This window comes from Scleropages formosus, chromosome 25, assembly GCF_900964775.1.
Source record: "Scleropages formosus chromosome 25, fSclFor1.1, whole genome shotgun sequence".
Lineage (NCBI taxonomy): Eukaryota > Metazoa > Chordata > Actinopteri > Osteoglossiformes > Osteoglossidae > Scleropages > Scleropages formosus.
In genome coordinates, this window is record NC_041830.1 from 14,484,580 (window position 1) to 14,505,478 (window position 20,899).

The window sequence follows — 20,899 nt, forward strand, 5'->3', positions numbered from 1 at the left end:
AGGAGTGTAACACGTGGTGTCCCAGGATCGTGTACCATATTGGTGCGTTTTGTGGTTATGGGTTCCAGTGTGCCCCCCCCCCGCCAGCTTCTTAGCTAAATGTGAGCACTTCTTTGTATCTGCCTTGTCACAAAGTCTATGGAGAGGTGTGTGTGTGTGTGTGTGTCACCTCTCGCCGAGGACATACAGGGAAGCTGTGGACGAGGGGCGTCAAACATACACCCCGCCGGATGACTGGGTGGGCACTTGGGCCTGATGAAATACAGTAATCTATTATTTATGAGTGAATAATTTCATCACGTATTCATTATTTATTAATACTGTCCAAAAAAGCATTAGTAAATTACAATTAATTATAATAGTGATTTCTTTGAAAGGGATCCCCCCCAGTCCAAAAGCTTTCTCCTGAGGGTTGACCCCCTACCCATAAAATTTTTTTAGTTCTATGATGTAGTTAATTATATATCTGGGATTTCTACTGCAGATATATAATTAAGTCTACAGTATACATAATAATGCATATAATGTTTTACTACATATAAATACAAATAATTAAATTATAAATGTATTTTGGGGAACCCCACCCCTTTTTTTTTTTTTTTTTTTTTTTTTGCTGAAATCACTTTCTCGAAGTCTGGATGTCTGCACGCATACAAAGGAACAGTATTGCATGAAGACTGTGGGTGGATATAGTTTTAATAACTTTCTAATAACTAAAAGCTTTCCCACTCTGCCAGTCATTCTCTCTCTTGTTGTACAAAACCGGGCCCAGCAGGTACCGTGGTTCCTATTTGTCCCGCGGTATGATGTGTGTTCCCTACCCCTGCTGCGAGCCATCAGTAGGAATACTTGCTCCAGGAATACATTAATATTTTAGAATATTCTTTCACGTTCATCACCAACGACAGCGCTGAGATACCGATGAATACAGACTAACTTCAGCTGGGTTTTAAATTCCGTGTCTAAAGATCTCCGGAATACCACGGTAGTCTGTGCTGCTACTTAAGGCATCAGGCGGCGTAGTGGTTAAGGCACCAACCTTGCGGTCAAACCCGGGTTCGAATCCCAGTGCCGCTGTAGTACCCTTGATCAAGGTTCTTACCCTGAATGGAAATAGTGAAATTTACCCTGCTTCATAAATGGGTAAATCAGTGTAAGCCACTGTGCAGTTAGGAGTCAGCCGTGTGAAGAAGTGTAAAAAGTTGTGTGTGTGTTGGATGGTTCGGTGTATCCGGGCTCCTCTGGGGAGCGAGTCTAGCTGTTGGCGCTGCTGGGGGGCGCTGGCTCCCCGGTGTTCCTCCGAAAGGCGCACAGCTGGAACACTCCTGGGGGGGGAGAAGGGATGGAGAATGATAGACTGACCCCCGCTGGACCACAGCACCCACTGCCAATGCACACTCAATGGTCAAAGAGAACTTACCAGCAGCGAAAGCCAAGATGATGGCCACCCAGGCCAAGATGTAGGACCAGGAGAAGCGCCAGTCCAGGTACTTCTTGCCGAAGAAGTTGACGGTGACCCCCGTGTAGATGGCCACGGCGAGGAGAGCGAGGAACGCTGGGCGGCGAGAGGGCAGAAGCTCAACTCCCGTCATGTGTCGAGTCGTGAGTGTTCCCCGTCTCCACTTTTTCCTCCCCCTCCTTCCCCTCACCTGACACTGTCAGAGCAATTCCAGCGGACCTCACTCTCCGGCTGGTTCCGTTGGCGAAGGTGCTGAGTCCCAACACCACACCGGTGAAGCAGCTCAATATAGACAGCAGCATGAAGGCGCGAGTCGCGTCCCAGAAGGCTGTGGAAGGACAGGGATACAGCCGTGCATTCCTGGCCAGTGGTGACACAAGATGAAGACACACCCACAAATTGATAGCCAATGATGATACAGGACAGAGACACTCCCACAGATTGATAGCCAATGGTGAAACGGGACAGGGAATTGGCAACCAATGGTGACACGGAAGAGACACACCCATCAATTTAATAGTCAGTGATGAACAGATATAAAATTTCGCCAATTTTATTAATCAAATTGAATTTTCTTCTTGGAAAATGTATCACAAGCTTATACTGAGGTATAAAAATACTAACAAAGTCTACAAAGGTAGATGAACCTATTGAAACTAGTTTTTATAAACTTGTTTAAAATGGGTGTGCTTGTATCGCAAGCTCGAGTCTCTGTGTCCCAGAATGCATTGCTCACCGACGGTGATCGTGTGGGCGTGGCACTTGCGATTGATACAGAACCTCCAGAGTCCCTGATTGGCTGAGGATCCAGAGTATCGATAATGCATCCAAAAGTCGGTTGCCGTGGAGACAATGAGGAGCACCAAGGAAGCCACTCCGCAGAGTGTACCTCCGCCAGCAAGGGTGTACAGCATTGAGAGGGACCCTGGGATACCGCAGTCCTCCGAGTACAGCTGCCCTGACCGATGGGGGCACAATCAGGAGTATCCACACACAGAATACAGACCCAACAATCACCCAGAATTCACTATATTCTACAGTAGTCTGTCGGAAAGAACCGCATACCCATATGTCTTATGAGGTTCAAATAATAATAATATATCATGTAAGCGATATGATTAAAATTTATTTGTATGAGTGCAGCGGTTGCGTCTGGATTGGTTCCAATCATAAACGCAGAAAACGAAGTCTGCTTTGATGGCGTTGCAGTAACAGCGGCTGAGGTCTGCGGAGGGGATACACAATGGGCTGGGGTCTTAACCCCTCTTTGTCGAACGGGTCCTGAATGCGAAGTGTCCACGCAGCAGAGCCGCCCCCCGTCAGCACATTGCACACGCGTGCCGCTCGGCCCCAAACCCGGACTGCCCGCCAGGCGTGGAGCGCCGAGGCAGCAGGAGGCGCAGTGGCTGGTGATGCAGACACGGAACCAGAAGGTTCCTGGTTCAAATGACAGGAAGGAGCCTGTCAACTTGCTTTTCAATGAGCTGAACCTCAGCTGCTCCGCTGAACTGTAAGTTAGAGAGGGTAAAATATAAACCCAAGTAGTCTCACAAAGTGGAGGCGACCGTACTGGTGAGGAGAGTGGTTAGTGCTACCACCTTTCACTGCGAAGGTTGTCGGTTTGAATCCCACTCCTGCAAATGTATCCTGGATGAAGGCTCTGCAAACGTCCTGCTACGCAAATCACTGTAACGTTAGTTATCTAATTTGGTACAAATAATAATTATATTTAATTAAGAACAATATATTTTTTTAAAAACCTAACAGAAACGCTTTAGCCTTTCAGGCTTCACTAACAATTCAAACTGGAGGTCATCATGTCGCTTCACAAGATCTGAGTTCTCACCCTGTTTTACACCGTTTCACTTTGTAGGCTAGTGAATGCGTGCGAAAGATCACCGCGTTGCCGCCAGCTTTTCCGCAAGCGTCTTTTAACACCTGAACAGAGTAATCCGCAAAGGTCTTGAAAGGGCAACAGTCGTCCATGGATTTATACCGCAGTAAGAGTACACCGCTGCGCGTGGGCCCTGCTGCCAAAGTACAGTAATGCACGGCAAATTACTGGGAGCTTAAGAGCTCAGCTTGGCAGCGTCCCGCGGTAAATGGAAGCATTCTTACCTGGCCGGAGCCTTGAGGGGCCAAAAACGCTGCCTTCGCTCGGGGTCTTTAGCTGTGGCGACCGGCCGCCTGCCGAGACGCGGTAAAGTATACAGTTTGTGACGCCACTTTCTCTCGGCTGTCCGCAGCTGACAGTTGTTCGCCGCCTGGCCGCCTCCCCGCGTTTGTCCTTTTTAAGCCCTCCGCCCCGCGCCCTCATTGTTCTCGCCACAATGAAGGGAATGATCGAGCACAACATGTGAGGGATGCTAATCCCCCCCACCCCACCCCACCCCACCAGCGGTCACCCCCACGCCCTGCGCTGCCCCGTCAGTTCTCTCCTCCACCTCATACTCCAGCCCATTCCATCGCCGTCTCTGGTGCCTTCATGTCTCTGACCCCGACACCCCTTCCCCCTACCCCGGTGCGAAGACTGGGGAGGGGGGGTACACACTCTTCTCCTCTCTCCCTGTCACTGTATATGCCTCAACACACATGCACGCACACACACACACACACACACACACACACACTGCTGTTTGCAGTCTGAAGGGTCAGTCTGGACACACGCAGGACACGTGCACCGCTGGGGTGTCCATACTGTACGTCCCATCACCTGGGATCCTTTGAGAGACGGTGCCAGCTCAAGTGGTGTGTGTCTCTGGCCAGAAAGCTCATTCCTTCAGACACCCCAGGTGTCAAGCAGCACAAGGACCTGAGGTCCCAAAGGAGGAGCAGAATTTCCCTGGACCTCGTATGATTCAGATGGGTTTGCAACTGAGATTTTTACCATCTGTACAGTAAAAGGATCCAAAAACCAGCTCTAAGCTTCGATTAAGCAGCCCCCGCTTCACTGCCATAAGAAACACAGTCAGTTTCAGCCAAGATCTGGCCAACCTAAGACAGAAATAGCAGGACGTAGCAGGCAGCGCTCTGTCAGCGCTGCCGCCTTGCAATACGAAGGTTGTTGGTGTGAATCCCACTTGTGCTGTTACGGTTCTTTCCCTGAACCGAAACAGCGAGAATGCCATGTTACATACTGGGATAAACCATTCTAAAGATGAATATGAAACACTGTAAGGATAATAAGAAAGTAAAATTAAGAATAATATATTAGGGAAAAAATAATATTTTAAATCATTCATTTAAATTACAAAGCTGAAGAAATAACGGGGAAAAAGTTAAACCTGAAGACGTGTCACTAGAAAGTAAGAAAGTAAGTAAACTTTAGGAGTATTTAGCAGTGCACTGATCGTAGCAGTTTAAGTCATAAAAGAAGTCAGACATTAATTTAAATGTAAACCAAATGGTCAAGAGCAAAACTCTGTTTGACCCGTGAGTGCAAGTGTCGGTGCGGCTGTCGTTGCAATGCCTTTGGTGGTCATCCGAGGCTACTGGTGGCGCTCGTTCGAACTTTTCTTCTGGTCTTTAAACCGGAAATACAAAACCAACGAGCAAGACGATAAACAGGAAGTGGTGTACTGCGACGGCTGTGAACGGCATTCCTGCCTGGTTTGTGTTGCATTAACTTTGAGTTTGTAGGAAATTTTCAGGTAAACTTTTGAGGGGATACTTTACGGAGTTCGTCGTTGGATAAGAAGACAAAATGACAAAAAAAGGTGAGTTAGTCTTGTTTCAAATGTGAAGTCGTAATGAAATATTCTGTACCTCACAGTACGATTGAAAATTTCGCCTCATCATGTAATGTATCATTATCATGATTTGTTCTTCTTATTATCTTGTTGTTATTATTATCATTTTCATTTAATTTGTTAAAGAATTCACGCTTTTATACAAAGCTACTTATGTTTGTGCGGAGTTATATATATATATATATATATATATATATATATATATATATATGTGCGGAGTTAATAATATATAATTATTATTATTAGTGATACCACTGTCATAGGCGTGTTGTTGGCTAGTAAAATAATAATAGGTTCGTTCGTAATCACTCACTGTGTCCGCTTGTTGGAGGAATTGTCTGCTAGTAAAGGAGTAAATAAATGTAGATCTGTAAATAATGTAGATGTGTTTCTCACTGCAGTTTGTAGGATAATGGTTTGAGGGAAGTGTTTTTGTTCATTTAAATAACAAGCTGTCCCTGAAGTGTTTAATTTTTATTCAGGACTCTTCCGTTCCTGTTTCCTGTGTGAAGGAGCAGCATGAGGGAAAGGAGTTAAATCCACTTGCTGGGCTCTTACCGCCATGAATGGTCTGATCACCTTCACCCCAGCCCAAGAGGAGGATGAGCGCTGGCTGGGGATCTCTGCTGCGAAGACCCCATCACAGCAGGACGATGCACTGAGCGGAGAGGCGGCAAAGTGTTTTTATCAGAGCCTTTTAGAGGAAGGAAAAAGCGGAGGATCTGCCGTTTGTCATGGGGATCAGAGGAGAGGTACAAATGGAGGAAGGGCCAAAAGGAGAGAACCTCCACGCGACACCGTGACCGCCGAGAGAGATGGACACCGGCTGCTGAAATGCGCTCAGGAAGGGGACCTGGCTGGACTGAAGGAGCTGCTCGAGAAGAAAGGCTGTGACATCAACTTCCAGGATGCCTACTACTGGACACCTATCATGTGCGCCAGCTACGCCGGGCAGCATGCCGTCGTCAGGTTTCTTCTTTGCAAGGGGGCAGCCTGGGTGGGCGTGGTGGACTCGCAGGGCCGAGACGCCCGAGACCTGGCCGACCAAGCCGGACACGAGGAGGTGGTGAGGGAGCTGGAGAGGTTCGGTGTCGAGCAGGAGACTCCTGGGAATACGATGAGGTCAGCATTGACAAAACGCTGTGGTTTTGGTGTACACTGTTTTCTTATGTCGTGCAGCAGCTACGGGTGAGTAAGGATTTGGAGCAATAATTTAAAAAGCGCTGGTAGGACTCCTCATTTGGCTCCTTCTGCTGTTTGTGTGAAATTCGGCTAAAACTGTTTACATATAACGTGCACGACAACATGTGCTGGTCACGCTGCCGCAAAGCACCTTATTTCTCATTGACTCAGTGTGTTTGTCAGCGACTGTGTTTTATTTACAAAACATTTCTCTTGTGATTCCATTCAAGTTACTTTTTTTTTTTTTTTTGAACAATGTCTAGCGAGGGAAAAATGTGAGTGTTTTAGTGGTGGAGAAAAGAAAATGCAAAGGAAAACAGGATCAGAAATATAATACATCAGTGTTTCTATTCTATCCTATCTCCCTCTCCAGTGTCCCTCCTGCCGAGCTGCAGTGGTGCACAGTGTGCGGAATCCAGTACAGCGACAGTGAGAAGAAGCACAACAGCTCCACGGTGCACCAGTTCAGCCTCCGCCGTCCACCCCCTGTGCCACACTACTGCTTGCCCCCCTCCAACGCCGCCTTCCGAATGATGCTCCGCGAGGGCTGGGAACCGGGGGCCGGACTGGGGCCCCAGGGTGCCGGCCGGACACAGCCTGTGCGCACTGTGCTCAAGAGAGACCAGGAAGGGCTAGGGTATGGTCCTACTCCCCGGGCCCGAGTGACACACTTTGAGGCCAGGGACACACGGGCAGTTCAGCAGGTCCCCGCTACTGCGGGCCGCATGGAGCGGGTGGCCACGCTTAGCCGTAGAGCAGAGAGAAGGAAGGAGGCGAAGGACAAGAACTGGGAAAGGAACTTTCGGACTTACTTCAACCTGTAAAATCCTGATCCTGGACACGGTAATGCAAAGGTGTGTCTCTGCAGCTGGATTTTTTTTTCCCTCTCCTTTTTTCATTTTAAAAAACATTGAATATAGAGAGCTCAGTGCAGGAGGGAAACACCAACAAAGGACTGAAATGTAATTTTTTTTTTTTTTTTTGAGTGAACTATATGCCGAGATCATGTGACCCTTTCAGTGTTAACAGCTTTCATGGTGTTGTGGAAAATTGGGATGTTGCCTGAAAGACCACAAATAGTAAAGCTTTGACAGTTTTATGGAACTATAATTTTGGTTTCTCGGATAGTTGATGGATTTCATACATTGTCTTTTGGGTCGAGTCCTTAAAGATGAAGTTGTATAAGGCACACAGGACCCATGCAAGGTATTTACAAAGTCTGGATTTATTTGCATTCATTTGAACAGTAAAAGTGAACAGGAGATGATGGCTTGTTTCAACATCAGGAGGTATTATTGTTGCGATCCTGTTGATTAGATGGAAAATGCATAGTTTTTCAAAAAATATTCCAGTCCATGTTAAAGTTCCATTGTAATGTTGATGCTCTCCAGATGACCAAATTGGTGAAATTACTAAGGGTAACAAACTGCAAGTATTAATTTAAGGCATTTGGATAACCAGGCAAAAAGGCAAAGAATTCCAATTGAAACTCTCATGTTTTAGTGGCTTGAATGTTTTCCAGTGTCCTCAAGTGCCCTCTTACTGGGCAGTCCCTGCAGGAGACACAGCAGCCTAATGGTAAAAAGAACTGTTTTAATAAGTTCACAATATCAACTCTTGCCATGTAAGACGCTGGAAATGTACGTTGCATAAATTGCTCGTAGGTAATACTAGTACCCCCTTGAGAGACTAGGATCTGCAACCCTGAGTCTAAGTTCCTTCACCACTACTCCACTTCATGGAGATGACAAACATCGCAGGCCAGAGTTTTCAAACTAGTAAAACATATGTTCTGTTTTTAAAAATCATCGAATAGATTTGTCCGTTTCATTTTTTCAAAGTAACACTTTTTCGAGTACTACTTTCAGGCCCGTAAGTAGTTAAAAAAAAAATTAATAATTTTGTGACGGCTCACACAACAAAATTCCAACGTTAATGATGACTGAACAGGGACTGTTTGGATTAAGTGGCAGCACAGCAAACCGTTACAAGCAGATCCTCCCCCCATTTCTCGTACAATGTGTGTCTTATGAAATGTATCATGTGCCTGATCTGTAGCACAAGAGGGGGTAGCTTAGTGAGGGTTCGATGCGGCGGGTCAGCGAGGGGCTCAGAAAGGCCTGTTTCTCGAGCGCGTGTTGATCAGGCCCAGCATCGAGAATGCGCTGGCGGCTGCCGTCACCAGGCTGATGGCCCCGATCGCTCGCGATGCCTGAGGAAACAAACCACATGGTGGCATTGAGTCACGCGTCCTTGCGAGTCTGTCTGTAGCTCTGTTCCGTATGTAGTTCCTGTAAAACTTCACATTTACAACCAGTAAAAGTGACTGACAGCCAGTAGAAGTATATTATTATTGATGGTCCTTGACTTTTTTTTTTGCTGGGTGAGTTCTGTAAAAGTCTGGGATATAGCTGTAGTCATTTAAAAAAAACTTTTTTTTGGAATAAAGGGAGTGTGAACGTGGTGTAGGACAAGGAGAGTGAGGACTTCCGAATCAGCAGGTGTTACCTGCTCAGACACTCCTTCCCCGTAGCGCAGCAGGGTGACAAAGTGCTCGCAGTTGCTGCCTAGCAAGTCATACGACACCTCCTGGCCAATGAGCATCTGGGCGCGGTCGATAATTTCGGAGACGGGCAGCGGGGTGTGGTTGTCGTCGTACTTGTTGTTGATGCGGTACGAGTCGCTGCCCACCACCTCCTTGAGCAGCTGCATGCGCACGATGGCCTTGCGGCTGAACACAGACTTCACGCTGGACATGGCCGCTGCCTGGCCTTCGTCTGCGAGGACAGGAACGCACAACACGCGCACACAGACGCTGATGTTAGTCTCCGGGTGCATCGGAACCACTGTCCAACAGGACCACGCAGCAGTACTGACCCACAGGCGTCAGGTTAATGATGTAACCATCACCGAGGTACAGAGCCCAGTGCTGATAGGCCGGTCTGAAGATCTCGATGAGGTCACCGGGCTGAGGGTTCCCAGGGGGGTCGGAAGGGGGAAGGCCAGGGTCAGGGTCATTGGAAGCCATCTGGATGGGATGGGAGGGACATCCAGAATTTTCCTCATTAGCAATGCATATGTAGCAACCTTCCTGAAATACACACATGATGTGTTAGGACATTGCCTTCTCAGGAATATTGGTCAGTTATTACTCTGCATAGTTCCCCAAAAAATTGCTGACATAATCTCATTGTAATGGGCCAAAAAAGACCCTTTTATGTCCAGCTCAGAGGTCACGTGCCATTAAGGGGCCTGGGAGGTGGGCAGAGAGAGTAAAGCAGACAGTCAAAAAGGAGAATTAAGGAGGACTTTGGAACTCTGTTTGTTCCATAATAAGAACAAGTTTTGGTTTATTTACTTATTCATGTTAACTTATAAAGAGCAATTTGAAGGGTCATTCATAAGTTTTATCTTCACCATACTTTGGGCTGCACTTCCTGACGTCTAAAGTGTGTATTCAGTCACTTTCTAAAGGTATGTCAGAGATCCTTGTTTTTCTGTTACCTGTAAACATCGTGTGCCGTACTGATGGACTCCGATGTGCCCTGTTACTGTTCATTCGCATATTAATCCCATAAATATGAAATGATGCAGTCTAATGTCCGTAACACGGTCTGACAATTTTTCGACTGAAGGGGAATGAAAGCCCCAGGAGCTGCGGTGCCTGTTCGGTGTAGAGTGGGCTGCGTGATGTCAACACGAAAGCCGCCGCTGAGCTCTTACTGCGATGATGTAATGACGACATCTAGGACAACATGATGAAGTTCTCCCCTCTCAGGAATGAGCAGACATACCACGGTAAGCCCAGCACACTTTCTTCCTGCTCAAGCGGGTGAGTATAAATAACCATATCGTGCAGCGCGAGCCAGTGTCACATTCCTCACCCCGAGTCCCGCGTTTAAAGGGGCCGCAGGGTCACCCAGGGTCGCGCTGGGAAACTAAATCACTGGCCCAGTTCGGCGCACGCTGTGAAATACTGAGATTCGTTGGATGCTGAGACCAAGAAGTGGGACGACACCTTCTTTCCCGTTGCCCGCCCCACCTGCAAGCTTGGAGATGGCGCTCACCTGGCCAGGTGCTTCTTCTCACTGTGTCCTTCTATCCGTTCCAAGTCATACAAAAGGCACCACATTCTGCAGAAGCGACAAAACAGCACGTCAGCTGTGGCCTCTCGTTACCGGGGCGATGCTGGTATGCTGGGGTGGGGTTTGGGGTGGGTTAAAAGGGTGATGCTGCTGTGTCCACATGAAACGGTAGCTTAGTGGTTATGCGTATTGACTAGGACAACGTGGAAGGTTGCTAGTTTAAGTCCCACAAAGAAGCCTGTGGAAGCGGAGTGTGAAATAGGGGTAATATCAAAGTATCAAAACCCCGTTTGGATCTCAAGTGGAGTTTCTGGTTTTCTGTGTCGTCTTTCAGCAACAGAGCAGTTGGTCTGTGAGTCTCGCTGCTGCTGCTGTTTTTTGGGGGGAGGCGGGGTTTGGGGACTGCAATGCCAGATGGTGCTGGAGGGCACGGACACAAAGCAAATAGTTACGGTCACTATAATACACTCACACGCAAAGACGCACAGACAATATGCACAGGGTCGCAAACCGAACACGGGCACAATGGCGTCCGAAGAATAGAGAAAGCGCCGGAACCAAAGCTTCTGTGGCTCTAATTGTTCTTAACTGTGGATTGATGTTACTGTTTCCCGCCTGCATTTATAACCCACATTACACTATTACTAATTTGTTTACTGAGCTACTTACGATTGACCCATTTGTGCAGCTCAGTCATTAAAATTTACTGTAGTAGTTCAGAGTAAGTACTTCCTACAGGAGGAGGTTGGATTCAAACCCACAGCCCCTGAGCGCAAGGTGGGAGTTCCAAGCACTACGCCCCCTGCTGCCCCACTATTAACCCTCCCCAGCTGTACAGTCTCACTCCTCGGTAATTGTCTCTTGTGGTACAGCACTAAGAATTCATTCATTCATCTCCTCTATCATTTATGATGTGATCTCATATTACCCCCCTCCCCTTTTTTCCACGGACAGAGAAATGCTTCTCGATGTGAATGTTGTAATAACCTGTAAAGTTATCTCATATCAGATGCAGAACCTTGACTGCTGCTCGTCAGTAAATCCCCATTAATAATTTCATACGAGTAGTAATAATTGCGGAAGCTGCTTCGCAGCCATTGATGACACCGAAGAGAAGTTGTTCAGGCAAAATTTGTGCACGTGATGGACGTTTCTTTGACGACCCCCCCCCCCCCCCCCGCAAAATACCACCATAAAGTGAGAGACAAAAAAAAGCTGGTGTTATCGGTTACATCACTTGACTTGGGTCAATCCTTGATGTCTGTGCAGTACAACAACAACAACAATAATGATGATGATGATGATGATGATGATGATACTGATGATATAAAAGGAGAACTCACGCATGAAGAGCTGTCCTCTCATCGTGCTTCGCTTCATCTCTCCATCCAGGCGCTAGAACGGCCCACCGGCCTCTCCAGCTCCTCTCTCCCTTCTTCCCTCTCCGAAGGCAGTGAGGGTCCAAGGGCAGGACCACGGCTGGTCATGGGGCACGTGATGGCTCGTGCGCTCAGGCGAGGTGAGGGTTCGTCCCACCCGCCCACCTGCCTGTTGTCCTACCCCAGTTGTTCACGGTCAAGAGCGTCCACGTCTTTGTCAACGTTGCCATGGCAACCGTTCGTAGTTATTCCATTTCGACGCGCCGATAAAATATATTATTTATATATTTGATGACATGTAGTAGCCTTAATTTTTATTAAATAAAACCAAACGCTTAAAGGATTGCCAATTCAATGTTTTAAGTCATTTTGGGAAAATAAACCTCAAGCGATGGTCTCTGTCTGCCAGTCTGGGCTAAGCCTAACCTAAGGTAGTAAATAACCCGAGGGTTTCTCCCTCAATAAATGAACCCAGTTAAACCGCGTTACTGTACCGAAACATTAATTTGGTATTCTTATTTTGTTTTCTAAAAAGGCTGCCTGTAGTGTCTGCAATTATTCTCGAGCGCTTCGACATTTATTTCGCTGGGTTTGTGTCGACCGGAGAGGCTTGCGCTCAAGCCGAAACCACGCCCACCAAGTCACGCCCCCTTGTCTCTGATTGGCCAGTCCTTTGAGCAGTCGGCCGGGCCGCCGGGTGACAGAAAATCCGATAAAAGGATGTCGGGACACCTGAGAATAAACCTGTTCGTTCGCCCAGATTCGCCCAGAGACAGTAGATCAATGAAGTAAAGTGGAGGTGCCTGTCCAGGGTTCGAGGAGCTACGGTCGCCTCCAGGTACGGTTGGAAGCAGCGCTAGTGCGAGTTGTTGGAGCTCGAGTGACTCGAGTGTTGACTGTAGTAAAGTGCGCTAGTCGGGGCTGTTCGGTTCCTCGTGTTACGTTACAGAAATGCTCATTTTTCTGGAAACTGCAGGAATAATCAGAGCTTGTTGTTTAATTTATTATTAGTTCGTTGAGAAACGAGGAAAACAGCAGGCAAATCACAGGTTTCTCTAGTGAAGTAAGGTGTTGTTATTAATAATACACACACACACACACATTTTCAGAACCGCTCGTCCCATACGGGGTCACGGGGAACCGGAGCCTACCCAGCAACACAGGGCGTAAGGCCGGAGGGGGAAGGGGACACACCCAGGACGGGACGCCAGTCCATCACAAGGCACCCCAAGCGGGACTCGAACCCCAGACCCACCGGAAAGCAGGACTGCGGTCCAACCCACTGCTCCACCGCACCCCCGGTATTAATAATACACACAATAATAAATAATAATAATTGAAATGAGAGATATAACTTAGTAATGACTGCCTGATGCTGTCGCTATGGTGGATTCTTCCTGTGTTTTATGTTAAAATGAGATTATAAACCCAAAAGGAGGACTGGATATTTTGACACGTTGCACGTTTTATACAAACAGGGAACCTGTGGTGAAGGTAAGAGGGTTACCAGCAGTTTACACTGGTGATGCTGGAAATATCCGAGCTTACTTGCTCCCTTTCTGAAAGTGCACTTGCTGCCTGGAGGTTGGAAGATGTCACACGAGGTACAGCTGAACGTTTCGGCGGAAACGATGTAAAGTAACGAGAACATTTGTAGGAAAGCCACTGAACTGGGGTTGATTTCTAACTTTGGTTCGTGCCAATAGAAAGTAAAAAGTATAGTACGTAAATAAAAAAACAAAGTTTTTCCCGAGAAAAAGTCCTATGTGGACTCAAACTGTACCTCTTAATACATCTTGTTGGTGAAAACGCCCTCAATTTACTGCCTTGTTGGGTTTCCTCAGTGAAGAACATCAGGGGACAAGGTTGGATTCGTTGGTTGGTTGGTTGGTTTATTTGTTGATCAGGGAGAGACAAATAACAGGATTTTGCTCGTCTCTCAGGAAGCCAGCATGGACGAAGGTGACGTCTCCCCGCTGCGGCGCTTTGTGGTGGCTAAGAAGAAGATCAGCGCGCTCTTCGACGAGCTGCTGGAATACGTTGAAGAGGGCTCAGCGTTCATACAAGGTGGGCACGAGGGTCACGTGATTCTTGAAGAAACTGTATTTCTCACCGTTGCTTTATACCGTGGGATGACGAGTCCCGCCGTCGCCACTTTGACCGCGTTCCTTTCGCTTGCAGAGACTCGCCGCAGTGAGGACCTGGAGGAGATTGCAGATGAGGACCAGGAGGCCCAGATCCAGGCCGACGCCAGGAAGGTGTCGGTCATCAAGGAGGTGCTCTCCCGGCGACAGATGAAGGTGGCCTTCTTTGGCAGGTACGAGAAGAACATCTCGCTGGAGCAAGCACCCGAGTGGCAGTGAGAGCGAGTCTTCTCAGGCTCTCCAACTGAGTCCAAAGATCTGCTTGAAGTTTGTGGATCTTTGTTTGCCCAATAAGACTTCAAGATGGCGCCGTGAATCGACGTGTTAATGTACCCCATGATGGCATTGGCTCCAGGTTTAGATCTCTCTAGGTCTCCAGCTCTGGCCCACCTGAAGTCCATGCCATCACCTTTCTTTCAACCTTTGTGTCTGCTCTCCCAGGACGAGCAACGGGAAGAGCATGGTGATCAACGCCATGCTATGGGACCGCGTTCTGCCCACGGGAATCGGCCACACCACCAACTGCTTCCTGAGTGTTGAGGGCACGGATCAGGAGAGGGCCTACCTCATGACCGAGGGCTCCGAAGAGCAGAAGAGTGTCAAGGTACTGAGTTGACCAAAGTGCCGTGACCTGTGCAGTAACATGCTGGACCTGTGGACCGCGTGTGCCGCTTGATCGGTTGTGTCCGGTTCCGTTTAACTGTGGCGTGTTCACCTGAGCTGCCTTTGCCCTGATCCGCCCCCCCACCTCCAGACAGTGAACCAGCTGGCTCACGCTCTGCACATGGACCACAGCCTGGACTCCGGCTCCCTGGTCAGGGTGTTCTGGCCCAAGTCCAAGTGTGCTCTGCTGAGGGATGACCTGGTTCTCATGGACAGGTGACGTCCTACCGCGTGCTCCACCGCCACTCATCAGGATCTGGCTCACGACTCCCACGCCAAATGGGAGAACATCTGGGGTTTAACCCTACAGCACGTGGATCACTGGCTGCCTTCTAACCCCAGAATCTGCATAACTTTTTAAAACGAGCCCTTCTTTCATGTCGGGGTACCAGGTGGCGTAGCGGCTAAATTACCCACCTGTATAAATGGGTAAATGACTGTAAGTAGCTTAACATTTAACATGCTGTTAAAGTCAGGGGTTTGGTGGTGTTGCTGTAGGACTGATGAAGTAGCAGATATTTATTTCATTCCCAGTTATCGCTGCCCGTCTCCATACGAATTAGAGGTTGGTCGTTGAGCTCTAGTTGCAATGAGTGGTTCCTCGGTTTGTGCCATCGTGCGCTTCCTCCTGCAGCCCGGGCACGGATGTCACGTCGGAGCTGGACAGCTGGATCGACAGGTTCTGCTTGGACGCCGACGTCTTCGTGCTGGTGGCCAACTCGGAATCCACGCTGATGAACACGGTGAGCAGGGCCCCCAGTCCACTTCCACCTTCTGCACATCTCCATGGCGCCTACACCTACATTGGTGCCGACGCCAGTAGCTCCCGGTTTATCAGCGTTCCTTATGAGCCGCATGACCTTCGAACGGTGAAACGCCATCTGTAGATTGGCCACACCATGTTTACGCAGAAACACTCCTGGAGTCGGATAAACAGGGAACAGAGTTGCATTATGGGTATTCCTTGTCGCAAAGGAGAAACAGTTTTTCCACAAAGTGAACGAACGACTTTCGAAGCCCAACATCTTCATCCTGAACAACCGCTGGGATGCATCAGTGCTGGAGCCCGAATACGTGGAGGATGTGAGTATTCAAACCTGCCTCCACTGTGACCCTCAGTGAACTGGATTGGACAGATGCCATCTACCCTATCGATTCCCACCAGGTACCGCCTTCAGAATTGGAGGTTGCAGGTTCAAATCCCCACCCCTTGCCGTAGTGCCCTTGAGCAAGGCACCTACCCTGAGCTGCTCCAGTAAAAAGTACGAGAACTTTATGCAAATGCCCTGGGGTTCGAGGGGAGATGTTTTGCAGTCGGGATTTGCTGTTGAGGTTGAGCTGCGGTCTGTGGTTGCTGAGCGGTTCTGTGCAGGTCGATGTTGCGCCGGCATTCTCAGGTGCGGGAGCAGCACGTGGAGCGTTGTGTCAACTTCCTGGTGGAGGAGCTCAAGGTGGCGGAGCACGAGCAGGCCCTCGAACGCATCTTCTTCGTGTCGGCCAAGGAGGCGCTCAACTCCCGCATGCAGCGCGCTCAGGGGATGCCAGAGTGCGGTGAGACACCCAAAGCCGAGCTTCACACCCCCGTCATCGTCTTCTCACCAGAGCAGATGGGTGAAATGGTCATGTTGACCCGGTCTTTAAAGGGTAACCCCAGCAGGTGTTTCTTGGCCATCAGACATCAACCACACTTTGCTAGGGTGTAGCAGCTGTAACTGTTGGAACTGATTTTTTTTCTGGAGAGTTCCAGGTCCTTTGGAGTCTCCACAATGCGGCACAGATAAGGTTAAAAGATGGTTTACTACAGTCCTGCAGAGCATCCCGAGATGTTACCCTTCCTCCATCCACCGTTTCTCCATTGTACCCAAACACCCCCCTCCCACACGCTTATCTCCTTGGGCTTGTAAAGCAGAGCATCCAAAGTCTGCTAATCGGAGGAGCTCGGTGTTAAGGAAATTTCCATGGTAGCCGAAGGAAAAGGAAAGAGGTGCAAGTGAAACATAAGAGAGTCAAAATAGGACGCAAATGAGCACATCACTCCATAAAGCTGCTCTCTCTCTCCTACAGGTGGCGCTCTGGCCGAAGGTTTCCAGGACAGGATGAAGGAGTTCCAGAGCTTTGAGAGGACGTTTGAGGTAAGTCCTGATGCGGAAAGCCACTCGGCCCTTCAGAGCCGAGCGAAAGGCAGATTCCTTCCACACGCCGATGCAGAGAAGATGAGATTGTTCAGCAGTCAGGGGTCCAGAGAACATCACGATGCACCGGAACACCACAGATCTGTGTGGAGGAGCAGAAAGCGGGGGCTACTTGGCTTTCTCTTTTTTTTTAAATCACCTTACAGGCCTGTAAGTCTCTGAGATATATATATAGGCTATATGAGATGTACATTGCTTTGGAGAGAAGCATTTGCTAAATAAATAAATGTGAATGTAATAAATGTAAATATATTTACATTTATATTTATACACATATAAATAACGGGTTTATTATAAGGGAGCTTTCCCCCTATAATAAGTGAAGCCCAAGCTGCATTGGTTAAGCCAAGTAGGTAAGTAGTATCAGGTGTGTAAATCATAATAATTTACTTGTTTTATGTTCATCATTTATATATGTATCTGACACTCTTCTCCAGAGTGACTTACATTGTTAAACTACCTACAATTATTTACCCGTTTGTACAACTTTAACTTTTCACTGGAGCAAATTAGGGTAAGTACCTTACTCAAGGGTATAACAGCTGGAGATGGAATTTGAATCTTTGGCTCCAAAGGCAGCAGCTTTAATCACTATGTAACCAGCTCTGTCTATGGGGTTTGCAAGTATTCAGTTATTTTTCTGATTGATTGATTGAGACTGTGCTGGGGCTTTTCGGTTTAACGGTTTAACTTTCTTATGGTTGCCGCCTCCCAGGAGTGCATCTCACGGTCAGCGGTGAAAACCAAGTTTGAGCAGCACACGATGAGAGCCCGACAGATCACGGAGAGCGTAAAGGCCATCATGGACGCGATCAATATCGCCTCGGCAAAAAAGAAGTGAGTCCACCTTCTTTTATTTACCCAGCCGGGGAGTTTCCCACCGTCATGATAGAACATCCACGCTATTTCGCTCCGGGGACGAGCGTCCTTTTCCACGGCGTCCGTCGACTTGGAGAAAAGAGATCGCGGACGACGGTTGCCGCGTTTCAATTTAATTGCGACAGACGCCACGAGGTGGCGCCACCCATGAGGGCACATCTGAGCGTGTTTTTTGCCGCTCCTCCTAGGGTGCTCTTGCTGGAGCGCAGGGAGAGCCAGATGGACCAGCTGGAGTTTGTGCGCAACCAGATTAACCTGTTGACCGAGGATATCAAGAAGAAGATCAAGAGCGTCGCCGAGGACGTGGAGGCCAAGGTGGGACATTGCTGAGCCCTCGACTCCGCCTGCTGACGCATCGTCGTCCCTCGGAAGTTGGTGATGGACCCAAAGTGACCCGACTTCAGTTGTGCGTCCTTTAAGGAGTGACTGCTCCACGGGAACTGAGCGGTGTCTCCACGTTCTTCGTTTTTTGACCGATTGAATGAGAACTCTATAATCGATGGTCTGCCCCCCCCTCAGGTCTCCAGAGCCATGATGGAAGAAATCCGGCACCTCTCTGCGCTCGTGAACGATTTCCACGGCGATTTCCACCCATCCCCCCAAGTCCTCCTTCTCTATAAGCGTGTGAGTGTTCTGTGGCCCCTCGCACTTTGCCCCCCCATAATAATAATAATAATCGCCGCTGTCTACCTTTCACTTACTCCTTCTCTCCAAAGTAAACATCCTTCAGCTGGCATAGCCTTAATACGCAGACTGCCCTGCCGAGCTCCTTCCCCGCCCTTCAAGAGTGTGTGTCCCCGCAGGAGCTGCTCAGACACGTGGAGGAGGCCGTAGGGAAGAACCTCGCCTTTCGCTGCTCCGGCGCCATCAACTCGTCCGTGCAAAAGTCCCAGAAGGACATGACCGGTATCCCGGCAGGAGAGCTCTTGGACCGAAGCACCTTCTTGGTCAGTGTCCTATGAAATCAGCTGTGTGTGTGTCTCCCCCCACCACCCAACAGACAGTCTCCTGCCTCTGGTGCCCCCTGCTGTCCGCAACCAGCTGCACGCGCTCCTTCCCCGCCGCACCTTGGAGCTCCGCTACGACCTCAACTGTGCCGCCCTGTGTACCGACTTCCGGGAGGACATCGACTTCCACTTCTCCCTGGGCTGGACTGCCCTGGTCAACCGCTTCCTGGGTCCCGCTAGTGCCAAGAAGGTGCTGGAGACCGTGGACCACAGCTTCCAGGTGTGCTGTCCTGGTAGCACCGTGTCTCACCCCTGAGGCTTCCAGGATAGGCCCTAGACCACTGTGACCCTGCACTGGACACGTGGTTATTGATGATGTATGGATAAATGGATGTGTGTCATATGGGACTCTGAGGGTTATAATATCCGTTATAATACTTTGCTTAAATCCTGGTTTTATGCTGAGGTGTGTGTTTGTGTTTATTTGAACTTCTGTGATCTCTCTGAAATTATGTTAAATGGGCCATTTTAATATGAGTACATTTTGCCTTTGCAGGTAACCCACCCCCTGCAGAGCACACCGCCCCTCTGCAGCCGGGAGGAGGAGATCCTGCTGTCCCTGGCCACCGGCCTGGCCTCGCTCACCTCGCGCACCTCCATGAGCGTGGTAGTCATCGGGGGGCTGGTGGGTAAATTTCTCCTCCGTACTCCGTGACTCGACACACCATAAAGCCGCATGGTGAAGGGTGTAACGGCGCTCTCTTGTGGTGATAGGTGTCCCGTGCGGTGGGGTGGAGACTCATCGCCCTCTCGCTGGGTCTTTACGGGCTGCTCTACCTGTATGAGAGGGCCACCTGGACCACCAAGGCACAGGAGAGGGTGCTCCGGCGCCAGCTGGTGGAGTACGCCACCCAGAGGCTGCAGATGATTGTGAGCATCACCAGCGCCAACTGCGCCCACCAGGTCCAGCAGTAAGTGGCTCCGGTGACGCCGCCTGTCGGTACAAATACCAATCCTACTGGTCCTTGAGGCCAGATTTTGAGCAGATGTCCCAAAATTGATGCAGGATAAATATGTTCCCTCTTTGTTTTTCCATTTTGCCAAGCAAGCGCTGTGTTGCTCGGGCCATCGCGCATTTTAACATCCGAATGTTGTGTATAGCTGTTTCTGGAAAAGGGCCCTTGCTTTCATTTCCTGGGAATCGGGCTGCTCTACTGTTTCAGGAGACAGCTGCAGGGTGGGGGTGGGTCACTTGAAGTTAAGTCTGGCAGTGACTTCCTGGGTGATGTGACACACGTGAAGGTGAGGAACTGTGGCCCTTGCTGACGGTGCATGTACTCGTTGCACAAAAAGGGAGATGGGTGCCATACTTGCGTGGCTCTGCCAGAAGGTGGACCTCAGTCAGGAGGAGCTGGAGGGAGAGACTCAGAGGCTCACCGCCCGCATCCAGAGACTGGAGGCCGTGCAGAGCTGCTCCAGAGCCCTCAGGTGTGTCGTCCACAGCCCTGTGGCCCATCCCCCTGCTGTTGCTATGGCAACTCCCTAATTCCACTAGATCAGTGGTTTAATTGTTTAGTGAATGGACTGGAGGTGCTGACTGGCCTCTTTCTGCAGAAACAAAGCATCATACCTGGACACACAGCTGGAGCAGTTCAGTGACCAGTATCTGCAGACTCCATGAAGGTCAGAGGTCAGTTCCAAGACTGGGTGTCTCACTGTTGAAAATGGACTAATATCTCAAGTACACGTTACTGTTGGACAACATTCCCCGTAAAATAACTGCCAAAAAATAAAGGGACAATCTTTGTACAGGTCAAAATGGCACTATTGGTAGTTGGTTTATAGTTTTGATACTGAGCAGCAAAAACCACTGGATTTGTAGCAGTTAGAAACTAATACCTTGTATTTCTTCATTGCTTATGCTGTAGAAGCCAGAATGTTGTGTTTAAACTTTGCCAGGGTTGACACGCAGGGGTCAAAGCTGCTGCTTTTGCAGCCAAAGGTTACAGGTTTGAATCCCACCTCCAGCCCTACCCTTCAGCACTGTACTTTTACTGGAGTGATTTAAGGGTAAGTTGCTGTAGAGAAAAACACCAGGTGAATATTCATGTGACACAGCTCTGCAAGGCTTTATGGGAACATGCAACACAAAAACAAACATTGGGCTCTTACGTTGCAAGTGCTCCATTCCTGGTTAAAGTTTTTAGTCATGAGAACTTT

General features: G+C 48.9%; 4 protein-coding genes across 6 annotated transcripts; 2 read left to right on the forward strand and 2 right to left on the reverse strand.

The window, feature by feature from the left end:
- Window positions 1-1,254: 1,254 nt before the first annotated feature.
- Window positions 1,255-2,373, reverse strand: LOC108921590 (lens fiber membrane intrinsic protein-like). Its single transcript, XM_018731100.1, has 4 exons — window positions 2,196-2,373; window positions 1,650-1,787; window positions 1,421-1,555; window positions 1,255-1,325 (listed from the first exon to the last, which is right to left on the reverse strand). Exons 1-4 carry the CDS (start codon window positions 2,371-2,373, stop codon window positions 1,255-1,257), a joined length of 522 nt encoding a protein of 173 aa, XP_018586616.1.
- Window positions 2,374-5,599: 3,226 nt separating this feature from the next.
- On the forward strand, window positions 5,600-11,919 carry gpank1 (G patch domain and ankyrin repeats 1). Of its 2 annotated transcripts, XM_018731004.2 has the most exons (3): window positions 5,600-6,330; window positions 6,764-7,244; window positions 11,868-11,919. In XM_018731004.2, the coding sequence occupies exons 1-2, from the start codon at window positions 5,771-5,773 to the stop codon at window positions 7,212-7,214; spliced, it is 1,011 nt and encodes a 336-aa protein (XP_018586520.2). In that variant the 5' UTR covers window positions 5,600-5,770; the 3' UTR covers window positions 7,215-7,244; window positions 11,868-11,919. The 2 variants fall into 2 exon arrangements, with proteins under 2 accessions (XP_018586520.2, XP_018586519.2); XM_018731003.2 differs by lacking the exon at window positions 11,868-11,919 and having other exon boundaries at window positions 6,764-7,345.
- plaat1 (phospholipase A and acyltransferase 1) lies at window positions 7,393-11,927 on the reverse strand. 2 transcript variants are annotated; one of them, XM_018731006.2, is made up of 5 exons: window positions 11,819-11,927; window positions 10,458-10,523; window positions 9,268-9,418; window positions 8,899-9,167; window positions 7,393-8,602 (listed from the first exon to the last, which is right to left on the reverse strand). In XM_018731006.2, exons 3-5 carry the CDS (start codon window positions 9,416-9,418, stop codon window positions 8,501-8,503), a joined length of 522 nt encoding a protein of 173 aa, XP_018586522.1. In that variant the 5' UTR covers window positions 10,458-10,523; window positions 11,819-11,927; the 3' UTR covers window positions 7,393-8,500. The 2 variants fall into 2 exon arrangements, with proteins under 2 accessions (XP_018586522.1, XP_018586521.1); XM_018731005.2 differs by lacking the exons at window positions 10,458-10,523; window positions 11,819-11,927 and having other exon boundaries at window positions 9,268-9,622.
- A 705-nt stretch (window positions 11,928-12,632) lies between these two features.
- Window positions 12,633-20,828, forward strand: LOC108921684 (mitofusin-1-like). The gene is made up of 18 exons (XM_018731291.2): window positions 12,633-12,692; window positions 13,798-13,921; window positions 14,036-14,171; window positions 14,440-14,602; window positions 14,753-14,877; window positions 15,296-15,404; window positions 15,637-15,744; window positions 16,059-16,212; window positions 16,726-16,793; window positions 17,569-17,690; window positions 17,921-18,047; window positions 18,252-18,356; window positions 18,536-18,638; window positions 18,733-18,959; window positions 19,236-19,364; window positions 19,454-19,650; window positions 20,033-20,167; window positions 20,294-20,828. Exons 2-18 carry the CDS (start codon window positions 13,807-13,809, stop codon window positions 20,358-20,360), a joined length of 2,190 nt encoding a protein of 729 aa, XP_018586807.1. The 5' UTR covers window positions 12,633-12,692; window positions 13,798-13,806; the 3' UTR covers window positions 20,361-20,828.
- The last annotated feature ends 71 nt before the right edge of the window (window positions 20,829-20,899 follow it).